This window comes from Lolium perenne, chromosome 1, assembly GCF_019359855.2.
Source record: "Lolium perenne isolate Kyuss_39 chromosome 1, Kyuss_2.0, whole genome shotgun sequence".
Taxonomy (NCBI): Eukaryota; Viridiplantae; Streptophyta; class Magnoliopsida; order Poales; family Poaceae; genus Lolium; species Lolium perenne.
The window spans coordinates 7,637,091-7,657,078 of NC_067244.2; the positions used below are offsets into that span (position 1 = coordinate 7,637,091).

Consider the following 19,988-nt stretch of genomic DNA (forward strand, 5'->3'; position numbering starts at 1 on the left):
TGTTGTGCCCTTGTCTAAACAAAAGAAGGTTGTCCGTTGTAAGTGGATATTTAAAAGAAAGGAAGGTTTGTCTCCTAATGAGCCTCCGAGGTTTAAGGCAAGGTTAGTAGCAAAAGGTTTCAGCCAAATTCCAGGTATTGATTATAATGATGTATTCTCTCCGGTTGTGAAGCATAGTTCCATTCGTGCATTCTTTGGTATTATGGCTATGCATGATCTTGAGCTTGAGCAGCTAGATGTAAAGACTGCTTTTCTGCATGGTGAGCTTGAGGAGGAGATATACATGGACCAACCTGAAGGTTTTGTTGTGCCTGGTAAGGAGGATCTTGTTTGCAAGTTGAAGAGGTCCCTTTATGGTTTGAAACAGTCTCCAAGACAGTGGTATAAAAGGTTTGATTCATTTATGATTGCACATAAGTTTAAGAGATCTCAGTATGATAGTTGTGTTTATATCTAGTTTGTTACTGGATCACCAATATACTTGATGTTATATGTTGATTGCTACCAATTGCAAGAAAGAGATCACTATTTTGAAAGCACAATTATGTAGTGAATTTGAGATGAAGGATCTTGGTGCTGCTAAGAAAATACTAGGTATGGAAATTACAAGAGACGGAAAATATAGTGTGTTATTACTTAGTCAGCAAAATTACATTCAGAAAGTTCTTCATCGTTTTAATATGCATGATGCAAAGTCTGTTAGTACACCAATTGCTTCCCACTTCAAATTGTCAGTATTGCAATGTCCTAGTACTAATGAAGATATTGAGTACATGTCACGAGTTTCATATTCTAGTGTTGTTGGTTCCTTGATGTATGCCATGGTTTGTTCTCGTCCTGATTTGTCATATGCTATGAGTTTGGTCAGTCGATACATGGCTAATCCGGTAAAGAACATTGGAAAGCTGTTCAATGGATTTTCAGGTACCTTCGTGACACATCCAAAGCTTGCTTGAAGTTTGGCAAGACCGGTGAGGGACTCGTAGGCTATGTGGATTCAGATTTTGCTGCTGATTTGGATAAGAGAAGATCCCTCACAGGTTATGTGTTCACTGTTGGTGGATGTGCTTTGAGTTGGAAGGCAACATTACAACTTGTTGTTTGAAGCTTGCAAATAGTCTGTTTGGTTGAAAGGTTTGTATGCTGAGCTTTGTGGGGATGATTCTTGCATTAACTTGTTTTCTGACAGTCAAAGTGCAATATACCTTACTAAAGATCAAATGTTCCATGAGAGGACAAAGCACATTGATATCAAGTACCATTATGTTCGCGACATTGTTGCTCAAGGTAAACTGAAGGTATGCAAGATAAGTACTCATGATAATCCTGCTGATATGATGACAAAGCCAGTTCATGTTTCCAAGTTTGAGCTTTGCTCGAGCTTGATTGGTATAACTGTTTAGCCCAAGTGGCCATTGGCGCCAGCAAGTGTTTTTTTTTGTTGTTCGGGAGATTGTTGAAGTTCATGTACAAGATGAATTTGTCTCAAGGTGGAGTTTATTGTATTGTGATCCAAATTCATATACTAAAGGGAGGCTAACTTCTGACGAGCGGAGCGAGGTCCGTCGCCGGTAGGCTTGAGCCGAAGCGTATATATACATCTTGTAAGCCGCCGGCTAGGGTTTATCAGAATATAAGATAACTCACGGCGTTTGTAAACACTCCCCGATATAGTGAAGTTTTGATGGCTAACGCCCGTGGTTTTTTCCCCTTTCTGTGTTGAAAGGGGTTTTCGACGTTAAATCTCGTGTCTCCGCTGCGTTTTCCTTTATCGTTCTTCGTTATTTGCTTGTCGCTTTTATAACACAACAAATCAGTGAGATATAAAATAAAGAAAAATGGATAGAGACATGGAATGGAAAAGCTGATTATAGATTTATGATGAAGATGACAGAATGGCAAAACCGAGGAGTGTTCAAACGGAGTAGTGGCAAAATTGAGGTTTCAATTGGTAGAATGGCAAAACTGAAACTCAAGTCGTTCATAGTGGCAAAAATGATAAAAAAAAACTTCATTTAATTTTCATGGTTTTGAATAAAACTTATATTTGAATTTTCGTTACGTGGTACATATGCAGTTTGTATAAATGTTGAACTAATTTTGCAACCTTTTTGACTATTTTACTGGTCCGTGAATCTATGATGAGCAAGCACGAGAGGAGGGAAGTTTTTTTTTGCTAAAAGTATTGTCGTGGAGATCTCAAAAAGAAAAGTATTTTGGTGGCTAGCGCGCGACCCTACAAAGTTTGAAATGTTTTCCAAATGTCCCTCAAAATTTTAGATATAAATCCGATCTACTCCGTAGAAGCACAGTAAAACATTTAAATCCATATTTGGGGACAGTGTTCAACACTTCCGTCTTTTTTTTTTCTGAATTATTCAACACATAAAGAACACCAAGTACAGCAAAACTCACCAATTCTCGGTCCTTTGTAGCTCCTCCGATGTGCGGCCGTCCGACCTGCTAGAAGCATTTTCGTCGGCGATTCGCGCTGAGGTCGTCTTCGATCGCCCCGACGGGGTGCCCCCCGGCCTCCTCGGCGTCCGCCCCGAGTCCCTGCATCGTCGAGGCGGGTGGAGGCATCAAATGAATCCAAGGCACGCTTCATCTTCTCGCCAACCAACGCCCCTGACTCATGCTGCTGGGGTGGGTGGTCTTTCCTCCTTCCATCACTCTACTTAGTGGTGATGTCTCATGCTCTGCGCAGACAGTGTTTGACGAAATGACCAAGGGACTAACCTTTCTTTCTCAGTTGCACCGACTTGCAATCTACTTCGCTTCAATTTCCCCACTGATCTCTGTGATGTTGAGCCTAACATAAGTGTTGTGACTGACAGCGCCGTTTCGGCACAGCTGCCCACGACGTTCGTGGTGTGTGGAATTCTCCCGGATGCTGCCACTGTACTGCCGGAGGATGACTCACGCTGCAGCCTGCTACAAGGAATGGAGGCTGCTTCCTTGATGCCCTCGAGTTACTCGACGGAAGGCACAAGAGAGAATATTGCGGTCGACTACAACGACATCATGTGCGTAATAACAACTTTCTTGCCTTTACTCTGTTCCTATTTTAAATTGTGTAGCTAAACGTGGTGTGAGGATGCATAGTTCGTAGCATGTAAAGGTTACAATTGCCACCAAAACGTAAACTTAGCCAGTAACTCCCTTTTTTGGACTAAAAAGAAAAATAATAATGTGTACATGGAAGAAGAACTACCGCAAGCATAGCATCAAAGAAGCACTCAAAAGAGGCACAAAGTATCAAGCGACCAGCTGAAGATAGCCTTACAGCATGACTATTTGCTGTACAAGAAAAAAAAAAGTCAACAAGCTTCAGAAGGGTAGATACGCTGATCAAAAGGATGCAGAGTCAGGCTTCCTCACAGGGATCCTGCTCTTCTACTCCATTAATTCTGCATCAGCTACAAGGGTCCCTGTAGAATACCTCGTTTCATTATTAAGTTGCCGAAGGGGCCACCTCTTGCAGTTGCACCGCGTCCAGCACGAAAGGCCCTTTCGCAAAATTAACCATGAGTCCTGGTTTGATGGGTTCTGTAGCATTATTCTCCTGCTCCACCCCCGCGTTTGCGGTAGAGCGTGCTGCTGGTGGTTCTTCATCAACTACACGTGGCCCCTCTCGGATGTGATACCCATGTGCCGGTTCCTCCTCAACTGCAGCTGGTTTCTCGTGAAGGCCACCTGCGATGAACAGAACAGTCGGCCTGTTATGGTGGATCCTCGCCTCTGCTTCCCACACTTTTCTTGTCTTTTCGTCCACTTCAGGATGCAGAGAAATTTCCTTCAGCTCACGGAGGCGCATGATTTCGACGCCGGAAAGACCAACTAGATCCTTGCAGATTAGTTGCAGAGAGATAATCTCTGGCCGAGCTCCATCTTCAATTGATAACACAGATGTCCCCGTGACTTTCAGCTCAAGACACAGGCGGTGAAGGCTCCTGAACTTCCCATCTTGTATGACGAAACCATCATCGATGCTCTTGGCGGTCATCTTGAGGTACAGCAAGACAGGCATCTCGCCAATCACTGAAAGGAGATGCTGTGTCACAGACAGGGTGGTCGAAATGCTTAGCTTAGTAAGGTCACGAAACAAGGCAACGAACTTTGGCAATGTGGCTGAGTTGAAGTTTCCATGTAGCTTCAGTGAGCTCAGATGATACATATGTCCTTCTCTCGAACTGTAGTGTTCACATACTTGATCTAGAGGAGAGAGGGTACCTTGGGGTAATCCTTGGAAGTAAAGGGACAGGGATCGAACATTGTCTTCACCTATCTGAGTTTCGATGTACCTTTGGATAGCTTTGGAAATGTGATTATTCATGTCAACCTGACCTTGTTCAGTTTCCTCAGAATCGCACCACATCTTGAGCTTATTCAATCTCTTCATATGGTCCATAAGTAGCAACAGTCCCTGACACTTGTCGGCAACAAATCCCTTTACCGTCTCTAACATACATTCTTTGGGCAGTCTCTCTGTCTTGACTTGGTCTTGAAGCTTAAACTTTCCAATCAGATGAATTAAGCAGGGTAGACCAATAGCTTCCACTGGGAGCACATTCACCCTTGTCTTGCTTACATCAAGTGTCTCCAGCAACTTAAGTTGTGCAATTTCCCTGGGAATCCTTGTGATATTGGGCCCAAGACTTAGATATCTCAGATTCCATAGATTGCATATGTCTTTAAGATGATAATCTTTCACATCAATGCACCCTTCCAGGTCCAACACTCGTGTAAGCTTGTACTTTTCGAAGTTGGAAATAGCATCACCTGCATTCCCTATAACAGTTAGAGATCTGACACGAGATAAATCGATGTCAGGCATTGTTCTGGAATTTCCACTGCTACTATCATGGATAAAGAAGTGACGGACTTTTTTGTGCTGAGAACCATAGGGCATGATGAATTTCTTAGACATAGACTTGTGCAACATGAATGCGTGCATGATACCATGAGCTTTGCATGTCTTCTCTGTATCACTGCTGATTGGAACAACAGGCAGAATGATACTTCGGTTGATAAATGTCTTGAAGGTTTCATCAGCTAGAATTTGGTGCCAGCCTTGATGATGGCGTGCATATCCTTCAGCCAACCATCGCCTGGTTATGACATTCTTCTTGAGGGGATGATCCATTGGGAATATACCTAGGTACAACAAACAGGTCCTGACAGTGTAATCAGGCAAACTGGTGTAATTTTCCCTAAGAACACCTCGAAGCCTTGCAAAGTTAGGCTCGTCTTCACGTTCCAGATATGTACCCAGATCGTTGCACAATTTGTTACATAATTTCCCTGTGAGTACCTTTTCACAGCTCAATTGGCATGCCACACTATAAAGAGCAAGTGGAAGACCACCGCATTGCTTCAGGAGTTTTGCTGCACCCTGCACTATGTCAGGTGAACATCTTCCCATGAGAGCTATTTTTCTAGAATCTTCTTCTCCAAGAGTTCTCATGCTGTACACATAACCAAAGGTACATCTATCCTCTTCGCGGGGATAATTGCAGCAACTATTAGCTACGGACTGAGTGGCCGTTGTCACAATTATTCTGCCATTATCCCTGAAGGCATTCCTCACTGTATTCCAGTGCATCAAGTGCTTCTCCTTAATGTCATCAATCACGATTAAATACCTGCTAGAAAAATGGAAATCAGATTTTGGTAAACATAAAGCATCCAGCAGTGTATTTGGAAGCATGTTCCAGTCTACATGTGTGGATCTAGAAAACACAAACTATCTTCTTCCACGAAAAGTGTATTTGGAAGCTCTGACATCCTGTTTGCTCACATTGTCCAGCAGGTGATATTTGTGGCCTTAAACCTAGAAGTATTTCATTTATTTTATGGAATTGGTTTTTATGTATGAGTAAATTGGTTAAGGCGCAAACTGTATGTGCTCTGTTTGTCTATCTAGAATTGCCCAATGATATTATTTTTAATAAAGATTTCCTGAAAATTTGTGGGCTATTCACATGCCTACCCAAGTACCCATTCAATATGTGCTTGGTGATTTTATTCAACCAATGATATTTTCACACAGATTGTTCTTGCATTTGGGGTATTTCGTTGTGAACTGTCCAAAAAACCACAGGAGTTTAGCTTTTTATATAAAAAACACTTTTGGCTTTGTCACTTTCTTTTGAACATTGGTGGCATATGTGCCTATATATAAGAGTACACATACAGGAGAATGACTTATTTTACAATTACAATCACCATAAGGAAACATTGATTTAAGCTTGCTGCAGATTGTAGATAATTTTTTATTTTTTCGAGAGTTGGAAGAAGATTGATAAGTTGGTTGGGATACACTCTAATACATGATTTCAGGCTAGCTTGTACTACTATGTAGACAGGAGTAAAACTGAAAATAGTTGATGCACAAGACTTAATTACGCATACCTGTCCTCGTGGTATTCTGTGGGAGATGTTGCAGAAGACACTTCCCCCAGACTAATCTCACCTTGTATATGTTTGACAACCCAATTGGCACCCTTATAATCCAGCAAGTGCCCATCAACCCATACACAGCGGAGTGCTCCTTCCTTTTGGGCAATATCGTAGACTGCCTTTGCAAGGGTTGTCTTCCCTGAACCACCAAATCCCACAATGGCGACCACCCTCTGCTGAGCTGCAGCCCCTGTAGTATTAGTACCCTCTGCTTCATCTTCGTTCGGTTCGATGCCGAGCAGCGCACGAAGCTCCCTGGTAGCATCCGCGATGCCCACAGGATGACAATGATCCTGCGCATAACTCACTTGCTGTGCGGTCTCGTATGTGGCCTGGGCTTGGACTCCATCAGCGAGCAGAGAGGCGTTCAACGCCCGCTCCCGTGCTGCCGCCACGCGGTTCCTGAACTCCTTCATCTTGGCAGCGAACCGGAGACGGATGCGAAAAGTCTTGATAGCATGAGCTGAGCGCCGAGCCCTCGACGCTCCAGCCTTGCAGGTAACACGGTGCAGGAACCGCTCGATGCAATCTTCGATATCGTGGGTCAGCTCGCTGATCTCCTCGCCATACACCCTCGCGACGACCGTGCGAGAAGGATGAGCAGCCATGGTCTGGTAGTCATCCACAGCTGCCGCCAGGATGCCGAGGTCAGTTTGCAGAGATGTGCTTTCCCTTTCGATGTTCTTCCACATCTGGTACTTCTTCTCGAGCTCGCTGTTGAGTCTTCCCATGACGACGTTTGCGAAAGCAGTGGCTGCTGCTTTCTCCGCCACTAGCCCTGCCGGCAGTGCCATCTTCAGGTGAGATTGATTGCTTTGGGATCAGGGGAAAGTGGATTAAACGGAAGAAAATGTTACAACACAATCTAGTACTTGCACAGCACCTACTACATATGTGGCTAAGTACTCTGCTCCTCCATAAGTTCCCACTTGCTTTGCCGCTATGGAATATCTCTAATACACCTTTTCCCTCAAAATTCTCTAATACAACTTGACTAGATTTATGATTTTTGGTTAGTTGTTTTTTAGAAGTGATTTTAAGTGGCCAACAATGATTGTCTCTACATAAACCAGTGATCTCTATCATGATGATCTGTTTTGTGTCTCTTACCTTAGTCAATATGTCAAGTCGTCGAAGGCCCCACTAGAGTTGTCCTTTGTATTGTAGTAGTCAAGTAGTAGGTATGTCCAGTTGTCCTTATATTGTTTGAAAATAGAAATATTCCACATCTCCTCATTTAATTTTGAAAAGAAATGGTCCACTTGACTTAACTTATTAGGGAAAACAAGAATGGTCCACATCCCCTTATTTAATTTTAAATGCAAACGGCCGACTTGACCTAATTTAGGTTGCAAAAAGACAAGTGGTCTGATTGTCGTCAAAAACGAAGAAAAAGCACCCATGGCTCTCTCTGTACGCCATGTTCAAGCCACTCTCTGGTCCATATCCCTCAGCAATTTCATAGGGGGTTGAATGTAGAGCAAACTCATACAGATTTGGCAAAAGTCGCATGCAAGCCCAACTTAATGCTTCCACCCCTTACTTGATTTCTTCTGCCTAGGTACAGTTACAGAATGCTTTGTCCATACCAATGTTGTTTATTTTGAAAGCAGAGCGACTAATCAATCTCTGGTTTGGTTCACTTCAGGAACAAGGAGATGGAGGCCCCAATCAGTGCTTCCCAGGGAGCCATGAGGTCCCTTCCAGGTAAACTGGAGTCGTTGCTATTGGGACGCAAGCACAATCTGCGGCCAGAAGAGAAGAACAAGCTCCGCATCCTCCAAGGTGATCTCCAGGGACTAATAGAAAATTTCCTATTGGAGCCATCAGAGGTGGAGTCTCCTGCCTCGACGGCTAGCTTCTGGATGAAAGACATGCGCGACCTATCATTCGACATCGATGACTTCCTTGATGAGCTCGCCGAAGCCGGCACCAGCGGTTCCAGGACCAGCACCCTCCAGACCCAAAAACTCCCCCGAGTTAAGATCTCTAGGTTCCCGAAGAAGCTGAAACGGCACCAATGGATCTCCGTCGAGATCTCAGGGTTTAGGACTCGCGTCAAGGAAGCAATTGAACGGCACAAAACCTATCTTGGTGACTGCAAATGGCGGTCTAGCACCAGCAGTGGTCAGCTGGGTGAACGCCCGCACTCCCCAATACTATGTAGCATTTCCCTTGTTAGTGTGGAGAGGTCCATCAAACAGCTTTGCAGCTGGCTGGCTAACGATGGACAGCCAGAGCACAAGGTGGTGTCCATTGTTGGAACTGGTGGGGTTGGTAAGACCACCCTCGCGAAAGAAGTGTACCATAAGCTTGAAGGCCAGTTTGAGTGCCGTGCTTTTGTGTGGGCGTCGCGAAAACCAGACATGAAGAGGCTCTTCACCAGCATACTCTCGCAAGTTAGGCGGCACCAGCTCCCCGATTCTTGCGAGGTGCATAAACTAGTCTTGAATATCAACAAATACCTCCAAAATAAGACGTAAGTTTTTTTTTTTGGGGTTATCTATCTTTTACTGCCTAAATACAAAACTGTATGATCCTTACATTTTGGCCATGCCATTCAAGAAGAAAGGTGCGGGAAGATGAAGAAGGATAAGGGAAACAGGGAGTACGAGGTAGACGGGAAAATGAAGAAGGATAAGGATAAGGGAAACAGAGACTGACCAGCATGGTTTTCTAGGTCCAAAATGGTTAATTAAAAAAACCTACTAGCATGCATTAGTTATTGCATCCTGTGCTCTAAGTGTCTCGGATGTATCGCGATGATGACCCATAGATCCCAAAAGTGAGGTGGAAATCTTCACCAATACCCTTACTGTCTGAGATGAGATATCTAGGATTGGCTTTTCTGTAGTAATGTGAGGACTGAAGATGGTGACTTGTTACTAGGTTTAACGACATAAACTTCCTAAACACACATCTTAAAGGTTCTAGCAATAAAATTAGATTTTGAAACACTGAATAAAAGGACATGTTCATTCGGACATATCAATATAAACAAGTGCTAATCTTAACTATCTTACCATCAATAATCATTTTGTCACCCCTTACTCGAATAAATCGTGCCATCTTCGGATGATTGAGCTGGTGCATGCGGGAGCGCACAAAACAAACAAACATCTTAATAATGAATGCAGTATAGTACTTTCAAGAAGACTAGTAATTTAGCTCTTGTTATATCATGCTTTCCGGAAAACAGACCAACATCTTAATTTTTTTTTGCAGAAATAATAATTTCTTATACTCCTTATGGTGTGCAGTATGATTTGAATATTAGAATAATGCCATCATCACTCCACTATCCTACCAAGAGGTGGTTTTCCTAAGTATTTGTTTCCATGAATAATATAATATAAATATTTTTGGCAGGTACATAATTGTAATTGATGATCTTTGGGCATCATCTACTTGGGATATTGTTAATCATGCTTTGCCTAAGGGAAACTGTTGCAGTAGAATATTAACAACGACCGAAGTTGACGCTATAGCTCAGACATGTTCTGCAGATTCCTCCAAGTACATGCCTTCAAAGAAAGAAGTTAACTCTAAGTATATATTCAAGAAGGAACCGCTAAATGAAGATGAGTCAAGGGAACTTCTTTTAGGTACAGTGTTTGGCCTTCAAGCTGAATGTCCTCAGGGTCTAAAGGAAGTTTCAAATGAAATTATAAAAAGAAGTGGTGGCTTGCCGCTAACAATTAGTATATTAGCCAGTCTCTTGGCATGTCAGCCATCCAGCAGCCTAGAGCAATGGAATTGCATAAATAATTCACTGAGTTCCTGTTTGACCACAAATAATAGTTTGGAAGGGATAAACCAAGTTCTCAACCTTGGCTACGATAATCTTCCCTGCGGCTTGAAAGCATGCATGCTATACCTGTGTATGTATGAAGAGGACCGTGTAATCCTGAAGGTTGATTTGGTGAAGCAGTGGATGGCCGAAGGTTTCATCTGCATGATGGAAGGGAAAGATGGGAATGAAGTTGCACGGAGCTATTTTGATGAGCTTGTTAACAGGGGAATGATCCAACCTGTGGACATCAATTGCAACGATGAAATTCTGTCATGTAAAGTGCACCATATAGTACTTCGCTTTATTAGATATAAGTCCATAGAAGAGAATTTCAGCATTGCAATAGATCATTCTCAGACCGCTATAAGACTTGCTGACAAGGTTCGTCGGCTCGCCCTCCACTTCGGCAATGTTGAAGATGCCACACCGCAAGTGGCGTCAAGTATGAGACTGTCAAAAGTTCGATCACTTGCCTTTTCTGGATTGCTCAAGTGCATGCCTTCGATTGTTGAGTTCCATTTTCTTCAGGTTCTGATCCTTAAATTATGGGCTGATCCTGATAACAGGAGTGGCAAACATAGTGGATCTGGTGACCTAAGTGGCAACATCCCTGAATCTGATGACTTGACGGACAACCTCACTGAACCTGATGATGTGAGTTGTAACCTCACTGAAATTTCACAACTCTTCCGGCTGAGATATTTTCATCTTGATGCATGCTATATGAGAGTGGAGCTTCCTACTCAGATGCAACGGCTAAAAGATTTGATAGCTTGGGAAATTGATGCCGAAGTAGCAGCAGTTGCATCAGACATTGTTCATCTGCCGAGCTTGCTCTACCTCAGCATTCCTAGCGAGGCTCATCTGCCCACTGGTATTAGCCGCATGACTTCTCTTCGCACTCTGGGAGTTATCGATCTCAGCAAGAACTCAACAGAAAATGTTATGAGCCTTCATGAGTTGACCAATCTCCAGGATCTCCGTCTCACATGTTCCACATTACAGCCTGATAACCTGGAAAAAAACTTGGAATGCCTGGGCTCGATAATTCGGAAGCTGAGCAATCTAAAATGTTTAACTCTGGTACCTGCAGTCTCACCTCATCTAAGTAATCAGCATGATGTCAGTGCATCAAGCATGAGCAGTTCTTGGCATTGCTTCACCATCATGCCCCTTCAGAGACTAGAGTTTTCATGGCGCTGCTGCATCTTCTCCCACCTACCTGAGTGGACGAATGAAATTACCAAGCTCTGCATTTTAAAGATCGCAGTTAGGAAGCTGTCTAGTGATGATGTTGTTATTCTCAGAGGATTGCCTTCTCTCACCGCCCTGTCCTTGTTTGTCTGGACCGTCCCTGTAAGAAAGATCATGTTTCACAATGAGGGGTTCTTGGTTCTCAAGTACTTCAAGTTTATGTGCGCTGCACCATGCCTGGCATTTTCGGATGGAGCAATGACCAATGTCCGATTTCTCAAGCTAGGATTCAATGGCAACAGAATGGAGAGATACAACTTGGTAGCTGCTGGGTTTGATCACCTGATTAGTCTCAACAAGATCTCCACAAAAATTGGGTGTGCCTTTGCTCCTGAATATGAAAAGACTGCCAAGGCGGTGTTGACTGACGCTATTAGCAACCATCCAAGAACTCCCATAATCAATGTAAAATGTGTAGATTGGAACTTTTCAGGTGAGGACGAGGAGTACACTGAGGCACAAAAAGAGATATGGAACCAGACTTCTGGAAAACAAGATGTGGCCACAACAGAAAACTCAGATGAACAGGGAGTTAAAGATAAGGACTTGGAGGAAGATGCTAGGAAGCAAGCTGATATAAGGTGCTGCTAGATTATGCTTGCCATGACTTTTATTTCTGCATATGAATTACCTTGAAATTTAATTTGTGCCTTGACTTTGATCCGGGTTTTAATGAGATGTCAATGTCTTGCTGTCACCAGGACTTTGACGCCACCAGAATCCACCTCGCAGCTGCATCCAGGTAATTTCATTTCCTCCCATTTCGGTGTCCATTCTGGTCAACTCATTTTGTTGCTCAAAGTTTCTTACTACCACATGTTTTTATTAGTCTATAACGACGATGAGGTTTGAATATAGTTAGAGGCACAGACTATCTTTCAGATGATCATTACACGAACACAAACACATGTGCAACCACTGTAACTAGATTGAAATGATATTTAGACCACAAGCCAGTGAGCTCTAATTCAAATGTCCAAGAAGTGCACTCTAAAGTTTCTAGAATTTCTTCTCAATAACAGCTGACGTAGATGTGAGGATGCACCATGAGTTTTCACAATTTTGCTCTGTATTGCTGAGTGGGAATTTTCTTCGGATATTATTTTTAAAATGTGACTTACTTCACTTGTATTAACTGCTACAGTGGATATATTCCCAGATTCCCAGAATGCAGCCGGGGTCAGATTGTGCCTAGAGGATGAGACGGCCTCCATGGAGGATGAAGTCCAGGAAGGGCCTAATCTAGGCGTCGACGACGAGAGGGATGTGGAGGTCAAGTTGGCGTTGCGGGTGGTGGAGCAATGGGGCTCACTGTCGATGGGGGACAGGCCTGTGTTTGATTCGCCGGAGGATGCCGGGGAGTACCTTGCTGCGGCCGCCTGCCTTGCGGCCGTAGCTGGGACACGTGTGGAGGCTACACTGCAGGTCGCTATGGCTCGGCTTGAGGAGGAGTTCCGCCAGCTGCTGATCCGCGAGTCGACATCGCTGGCCAGGAACTGTCTAATGAGGAACGTCGTCCCTGATGGGGCGATCTTGCCCTACCGCATTTCTCCGGACACTGTCAGAACTCTTAAGGACATTACGGACCTCATGCTGCATGGTGGCCATGGGCTGAAGCTTTGCCAGGTCTACCGCGAGGTGACCCAACACAAGGTTAAGGTGTGCCTCGCCATGCTTGGGGTTGACAAGATGAGCCCAAAGGAGATTCAGAGCATGGAATGGTGCATCCTTGACCACAAGATGAAGAAGTGGGTCCAGGCTCTGAAAGTGCTCATCCAGGGCCTTCTTGCTGACGAGCGCCGCATATGTAGCGAGATCTTTGCGGCTGATTCATACGCTGAGGAAGACTGCTTTACCCAGGTGGCCAAGGGGTGTCTCATGCAGCTTCTCAGGTTTGGTGATACAGTTGCGATTGGGAAGATATCTCAGGAGAAGATTTTCCGTATTCTTGGTATGTACGAGGCACTAGCTGAGTTGCTGCCAGAGCTCGTGGCCTTGTTCTCTGGCGAAGCAAGGAATTTTATGAAGGAAGAGGCAGAGAGAACACTTGTGAGTCTAGGGGAGGCAGTGCGTTGCACAGTTGGTGAGTTTGTCAACGCGATACACGGGGAGACTTCTCGCAAATTACTGCCAGATGGAGGGATACACCCGCTGACACAGTACGTCATGGACTATGTGGTGCTGCTTGCAGATTACAGCAACTGTCTGAACCATCTCCTTGATAGCTGCGAGACTGGTGAGCTGGAAATTTCAGATATGACCCCTTTGGGATACAGGGTGATGATACTGATCACCCATCTGTGGGACAAGATTGAGGATAAAGCCAAGCTGTATGATGATGAGGCGCTGGAGAACATCTTTTTATTGAACAATCTGCTTTGCATTGTGCAGAAGGTGATGAATTCAGAACTAAAGACTTGGCTTGGGGATAAATGGCTGCGTACACGCGGTCGTCAGATGAGGACGTACTTCAGTGGGTACCTCCGATCATCGTGGAATAGGGTAATAGCTTGTTTGAGTGTTGATGGGTTGCTACTCATGATGGGTCAGTCGAGTGCACTCAAGGATGCACTGAAGGAACGGCTCAAGAATTTCAACTGGGCCTACGAGAAGTTATACATGACACAGACAACATGGAAGGTTGTGGAGCCTCAGTTAAGAGAGAAGCTGAAGATTGCCATCTCAAATAAGCTCATTCCAGCATACCGTTCGTATGTATCAAAGTACCAAGGTCAGCTAAAGGGGTTAAAGAATTTCACGGAGTATGTAAAGTACAGCCCTGAGGATTTGGAGAACCAGATCTTAGATTTCTTTGAAGGTTAAAGCTTGAGCAGCTGACAATCTGTATACGCTCCAAGAGATGTTCGTATCAATTTTAGTGACTGGTTACAGCTTAAAAAGAGTAGGTGTCAAATTCATTATTCGCCCTTTTCTGCTTGAGATATGTATAAGTTTCACTTTATGCAGGTGATGTGTAGACACGTAGTACTAACTAAAGCCAAATGGGATAAGCTTCTGTACATATTGCCAGTGTTCATGTGATGCAGCATGAATTACACCATCGGCTTACTTCGTGTGCACATTGAGTAATCCACAGCTTGATTACCTGTAGATACACATTAAGGGGTTAAAGAACTACAGTGATGCCTACGGCCAGACGGTGGCGGAGATGCGTGCAGACCATGCATGCGGTGCAAGGCCTCGCCGCTACGGCGGCAGCTTGCCAGTAAGGGCGCAGGCAGTCCCGTCCTCCTCTCCGGCAGCTGTAGGCGGGCACGAGGGCATGGGTGCGAGTCCGGCTGCGCATTCGGTTAATATGGTTAATTCAGTTCGGTTTTTAAGTTAATACAGTTTCAATACTTGGTAAATATGGTTTTGTACGAAAATACGGTTCGGTTTCGGTAATAACCAGTCAACTTCGGTTCGGTTTCGGTAATAACCAAACTAACCAAAGTTTACGCGATTTTAAAACATTACCTAACTTTTATGGATGTATATACTGCAATTCTTTATTTTCTACGACCAAATAGAGCCTATCGGATGCAAAGAAACAAAAAAGGGAGAAATTTTAGTAAATAAAATTCATGACAATGTGAGGAGTTGAACTCACGACCTCACTGTTTCACAGATTACAAAACAAGACGTCCCAAACCATCAAGCTATGGGATCGGTTTTTTCTGTTCGGTTTTCGGTTTCAGTTCGGTTATGCACAGCGTGAGGTGCGAGCTCCGGCCAGGCGGCACGGGCGAGGTCCCGCCAGGGCGCAACGGCCAGGGCTCGCAAGGGCCCGCGTGGGGCGAGCACGAGCGAGCGCTGGCGGGGCGAGCACGGGCAAGCGCCGGCCATGGCGGGACGGGCGAGGTTCGGCCAAGCTCCGACCAGAGCGGCGCGGGGCAATGTTCGTGATGAGGATATCCAGCCAGCCTGGTACACTAGGATAGCCGTTGATATGATGATTAGTCTAAGGTTGTACCAGTCTTGTATCGTAGCATTGTTATTAGGGAATAATGTAGCCAGGTCATGTGGTGGGTCAAATTAGGGTTTTAGTAGAGTCTATTTGACTTGGGCCTGTCCAAGTCGAATTAGGGTGGGACGCCCAGATGATACGGGGACTTGGCCCGATCTTTCGCGGTGCACCTCCTTGATCCATAGGATCCGATAAATCTCTCAACCACATGTGCAATACACGCAACATGAAGATGGGGAATACCAATTCAGCGAGCAACTCGACGAAGAACGCCGAACCTCTTGTAGAATAGACACGCCAAGCTCGATAACCCTCGACAGTTCTTCTCGCACGCATGATCACCCTTGGTAGATTTAAGAACTCTCACACCTTTATTGATAGATAACTGGACGAACGTCCGAGACGCCGTCACACACGCCGGTTCCATAGGAACGGTGATAACTGGAACTCAAGGTTCTACATGATCTTAATCAAAAACTGGTCTGCCCTAACCCTAGCCGCCCCACCTCCTTATATGAGGGGGAGGGTGGCCGGCCAACCCCTATTGGGTTGGGGCGCCCACTTATGGGCCTAACCCTAATTCGACTTGGACAGGCCCAAGTCAAATAGACTCTACTAAAACCCTAATTTGGCCCACCACATGACCGGGCTACATTATTCCCTAATAACAATGGTACGATATAAGACTGGTACAACCTTAGACTAATCATCATATCAAGGGCTGTCCTAGTGTACCAGGCTGGCTAGATATCCTCATCATCCTCCCCTTCTTCAAGAAGCGTTGTCCCCAACGCGTGTGGGTCTGCTAGAAAAAAGGTGACGTCAGATAAGTAACATCGCCGGTCTTCATCCTCAAGCCTCGCCAGTCTTTCACACATCATCCTTCCTCTCGACTAGCTTTTCTTGACCTTGGCGCCCCTTTGGTCTTCGACGCCATCAACCTGATTGAAGACACAAGCATCCTCCCAAATGCAACTGAAGCGCGCCATACATATCACCCAAAACAAACAGAACAAGCTCTTCATGGATCCAAATAAGTTGAACACACCCGAGTACGCACTCTCTTGGATCACCAATGTCTTCCTCCTTTGTAGAAATTTTTTGATACACTCCACGACGCACAAGCAACAGCAACAACAGCAAAAAGCAGCAGCAGCCGTCAGCCTGGACGTCGCTCCTGTTGAACGGCCGGCCAGGGACCCGATCCAACCGGCCTGGGCGCCGGTGCATCCGACCTGTGACCCGGTTGACCGGCCGGGGCACCGGGCGAACCGCCCCGACGTACAGTACACCTGACCCGGTTGGCATCAGTGCTGGTCCCGGTTTGCGCCGGTCTGCCCGACCTGGCAGCCGGTCCAACCGGCCTGGGCGCCGGAGCCGCCGGTCTGCTGTCCGGCCGGCCGGCCGTGTGACCGGCCCGGCCGGTTGTAGGGCCGGCCTGCCGGGTCGTGGCATCGGCCGCCGGACGGATCTGTTCGTCCTCCTCCCGATTTTTCCTGCCGCGGCAAAGAATTTCGGCGAAATTCTGTCGTGGCAGAGATTCTGCAGTGCTAATCCTTCCTCTCCCTTGCTTCCGCCTCCTCCTCCGCATGACCGAAGGCTTCCTCGATCTTCACCAACAGTATGGTGGCGACGTACCCAATGGTATCCACTCCAAATCGAGAAAAACAATGGCGAACAACAAACAAACCGCACCGTGATCAACCTAGCGCTTTGATACCAAGATGATACGGGGACTTGGCCCGATCTTTCACGGTGCACCTCCTTGATCCATAGGATCCGATAAAAAAATCTTGATACGTTGGGACTACAATGCAGAGTGTTGTATCAAGGGAGTATCTTCCCCACAAGGGTGACTCGAGGGTTTATATCGAACTCTAGGGGGACTGGATGGAAGAGTATCCTCTTCTCTCTTCTTCAAATAATCCTGCAAGTAAAATAAATGCTTTGTGTCCCCAACTTCACCGTGTGGTTGTCAGTCACAAGGTTTCGCATAAGTAAATAACACAAGTAGTAATGAAATAAGTAGTAAACTAATCTAGATAAGATAACTAAGTAAAAATTGTAAAGAGGTTGATTGTTTTTGGTGTTTTGGATGCAAATAAGAAAAGTAAATATTTTTCTATTTTCGGATTAAAATAGTGCAGCAAATAGAAAATAATGTAAATGCAATATAAAGGTGTTTCTTATGATAAAAAGTAGACCGGGGCTCATGGGTTCACTTGACTATTCTCTCTTAAAGTTATGGTGGATAAAAAGCAATTCATCAATAAGATATGAAGGTACCAATAATATTATATGTAAGATCAGAATTAATATGGACATCACGTCCTAACATAGAGATGATGCAACACACATTTTTTATATTAAGAATTAACAGAGCATAGCAATAATTACTTTTACATGATATTTAAATATTAAATACGTTACCTTATTTTGCTCATGTCAGGTCGTAGCTAGCTACTAGGTACACAAGTGCCATGTAAACGAACTAGAGGAACAAGTACGACCAGCGACCCTACCACGCGCATGCACGGCGTTCTTCGTGGATGCATGAATGTACTAGCTTGCTAGGTCAAACAAGCAACCTAGCATGCTACTAGTTGAGAAGTTAACGATTGTTTGACTATTTGATTTCACACAGGCGATGGACATCGTACGGATGCTACACTACTCCTACATAGAGCAATGGGTGGATAATGTTTAATACTCCCAGCGGTAGAACAAGTTTGTGACCAATAGGAATATCTTCTTTTCCTTCTTATCTAGTTCTGCCAAATCAACTAGTTTTTCAAAAAAGTTGCGACTTGTGAAATTTTAGTTTATCTCTTTGAACTAAAGAAGATATCTCATTGAACTAAAGAAGATGGAGGTTACTCTAAAGGATACCAACTTGCACAGAAAGTTATTGTGCTCTCGATATATTAGAAACTTTGAAAATTTATATTTACATGTTTCAAAAAATTATGAAACAAAATGCTAAAAGTAGTTAATGACATATCCCTAACATGCCAAATTGCAATTGCAAATGTTTTGTATTCTGAGCTACACAAAATGACAAAATGTGTCTTTTTTAGAGATTTAAAATCACAATGCTCAAATCTACACTTTGTCATTTCTGTGTAGCACAAACTACACAGTATTTTCAATTAAAAATTTGCACGTTTGTGAGATACATTACTGGCTACATCATAATTTTTTCAAATAATTTTAAAACCTAAAAATATGATTTTTAATTTTGTTAAATTAAGAGATCATTGGTGTTCATGTGCACAAAATCTTTGTCTGTGTCCCAACTTGCATCCTTAGATTAAAGGATAGAATCGATGAGTAGGCCAGCAATACTATGTCACAACCTTAGGTGCGTGTTTGGTTAACTGCACGTGTGGGTATTCATGGCTAGTCACGGACCATGTTATGTAAGTTGATTGGTTGGTTACATTGCACTGCCTTTGCTTGCATGAGAGCATAGCCTTTGGTTGTTTGTGTGCCGAGATTTCTGGCATTCTTTACTGAAAGTTGGGGGGTATAAACATCATTTTCAACACTCCAAAAGGCAAGAGAGTTTTTACCCTAGTTCTTACAACCATATATGAATGTTTGACACAATTACAAACTCACACACACACACACGCGGGTAAGAAAATACAATTCCATAACATGCTGATGATCGATCAGCAAGTAATTATTCTTTCATGCCCCCATTATTTATTAACTTATTCTTTTTAGAATGCAAAACTAAACAAGATATTAAGCCTGTGAAACTAGCCGACACGCGGGGTTTCAGCAACTGTCTGGGCGACGGTGTCGATGAAGACGCGGACACGCCACTCGAAGAACTCCTTGGTTGGTGTAGGAGTGCCGACGGCTAAGACGACGATTTGAGCGTCGGGCTTGTCCTGCAGGATGATCTTCTTGGCCTCTTCGACGAGCAGCCCAACAACCTCCGGCCACGACGTCTTGGCGGAGCAGCTCATCGTCGCGCTGCGAATGAAAACCGATTAAGCGTTTGTATACACGTGGCCAAAGTTACTGCATGCAGAGATCAACGTTAATTAGCACAACATACCGTTGGAGTATACCGGATGCTACTTTAGCTTTTCTCTGATCGAATCGGTGAACGAATGAAGAAGATGGATATATGGATATGTTGGATTTGTCTTGGTACTGATCGTATGGGGAAGTGATGCATTTATAGTGAGAGCTATGCAGGTATAGCTTTCCTTGATACGCATGAATCAGGTCAAAGAAGCAATCCTAGCCAGCTAGCTTGTACTGTCCTACAATTCCACGTGCACACTATTCAAGTGGATGAGAAAAATAACATTATGAAATAGTAAGCATACAATATTGACCATATATATGAACTCTATGTACCAGAATTATAAGTTTTTTTTTCAGAACGAGGGTACATCTGAATCCAATATTTAGCCAATACATTTAGAAAAAATATTGAGCCAGTATATATTGAGGGTGCTCCGGGTGGTGGAGAAGCTCGGGGTGGAGGTAGAG

The 19,988-nt window shown here is 44.3% G+C and overlaps 3 protein-coding genes across 4 annotated transcripts; 1 reads left to right on the plus strand and 2 right to left on the minus strand.

Moving 5' to 3' along the window:
• Positions 1-2,891: 2,891 nt before the first annotated feature.
• LOC127342316 (disease resistance protein RGA5-like) lies at positions 2,892-14,585 on the plus strand. The gene is made up of 5 exons (XM_051368253.2): positions 2,892-3,026; positions 8,111-8,941; positions 9,832-12,090; positions 12,211-12,251; positions 12,669-14,585. The coding sequence occupies exons 1-5, from the start codon at positions 2,944-2,946 to the stop codon at positions 14,330-14,332; spliced, it is 4,878 nt and encodes a 1,625-aa protein (XP_051224213.1). The 5' UTR covers positions 2,892-2,943; the 3' UTR covers positions 14,333-14,585.
• On the minus strand, positions 3,344-8,022 carry LOC127342323 (disease resistance protein RGA4). 2 transcript variants are annotated; one of them, XM_051368265.2, is made up of 2 exons: positions 6,415-8,022; positions 3,344-5,645 (listed from the first exon to the last, which is right to left on the minus strand). In XM_051368265.2, the coding sequence occupies exons 1-2, from the start codon at positions 7,254-7,256 to the stop codon at positions 3,455-3,457; spliced, it is 3,033 nt and encodes a 1,010-aa protein (XP_051224225.1). In that variant the 5' UTR covers positions 7,257-8,022; the 3' UTR covers positions 3,344-3,454. The 2 variants fall into 2 exon arrangements, with proteins under 2 accessions (XP_051224225.1, XP_051224219.1); XM_051368259.2 differs by having other exon boundaries at positions 3,344-5,648.
• A 4,456-nt stretch (positions 14,586-19,041) lies between the features above and the next one.
• On the minus strand, positions 19,042-19,640 carry LOC127342360 (subtilisin-chymotrypsin inhibitor-2A). The gene is made up of 2 exons (XM_051368301.2): positions 19,546-19,640; positions 19,042-19,460 (listed from the first exon to the last, which is right to left on the minus strand). The coding sequence occupies exon 2, from the start codon at positions 19,451-19,453 to the stop codon at positions 19,241-19,243; it is 213 nt and encodes a 70-aa protein (XP_051224261.1). The 5' UTR covers positions 19,454-19,460; positions 19,546-19,640; the 3' UTR covers positions 19,042-19,240.
• Positions 19,641-19,988: the final 348 nt, after the last annotated feature.

Coding starts and splice junctions, on each gene's coding strand:
- LOC127342316 (XM_051368253.2), top strand. CDS start 2,944: ATGGAGGCTGCTTCCTTGATGCCCTCGAGTTACTCGACGGAAGGCACA. Junction 12,091..12,210: donor AGGAAGCAAGCTGATATAAG/GTGCTGCTAGAT, acceptor TGCTGTCACCAG/GACTTTGACGCCACCAGAAT. Junction 12,252..12,668: donor CACCTCGCAGCTGCATCCAG/GTAATTTCATTT, acceptor ATATATTCCCAG/ATTCCCAGAATGCAGCCGGG.
- LOC127342323 (XM_051368259.2), bottom strand. CDS start 7,256: ATGGCACTGCCGGCAGGGCTAGTGGCGGAGAAAGCAGCAGCCACTGCT. Junction 5,649..6,414: donor ACAGAATACCACGAGGACAG/GTATGCGTAATT, acceptor CCATTTTTCTAG/CAGGTATTTAATCGTGATTG.
- LOC127342360 (XM_051368301.2), bottom strand. CDS start 19,453: ATGAGCTGCTCCGCCAAGACGTCGTGGCCGGAGGTTGTTGGGCTGCTC.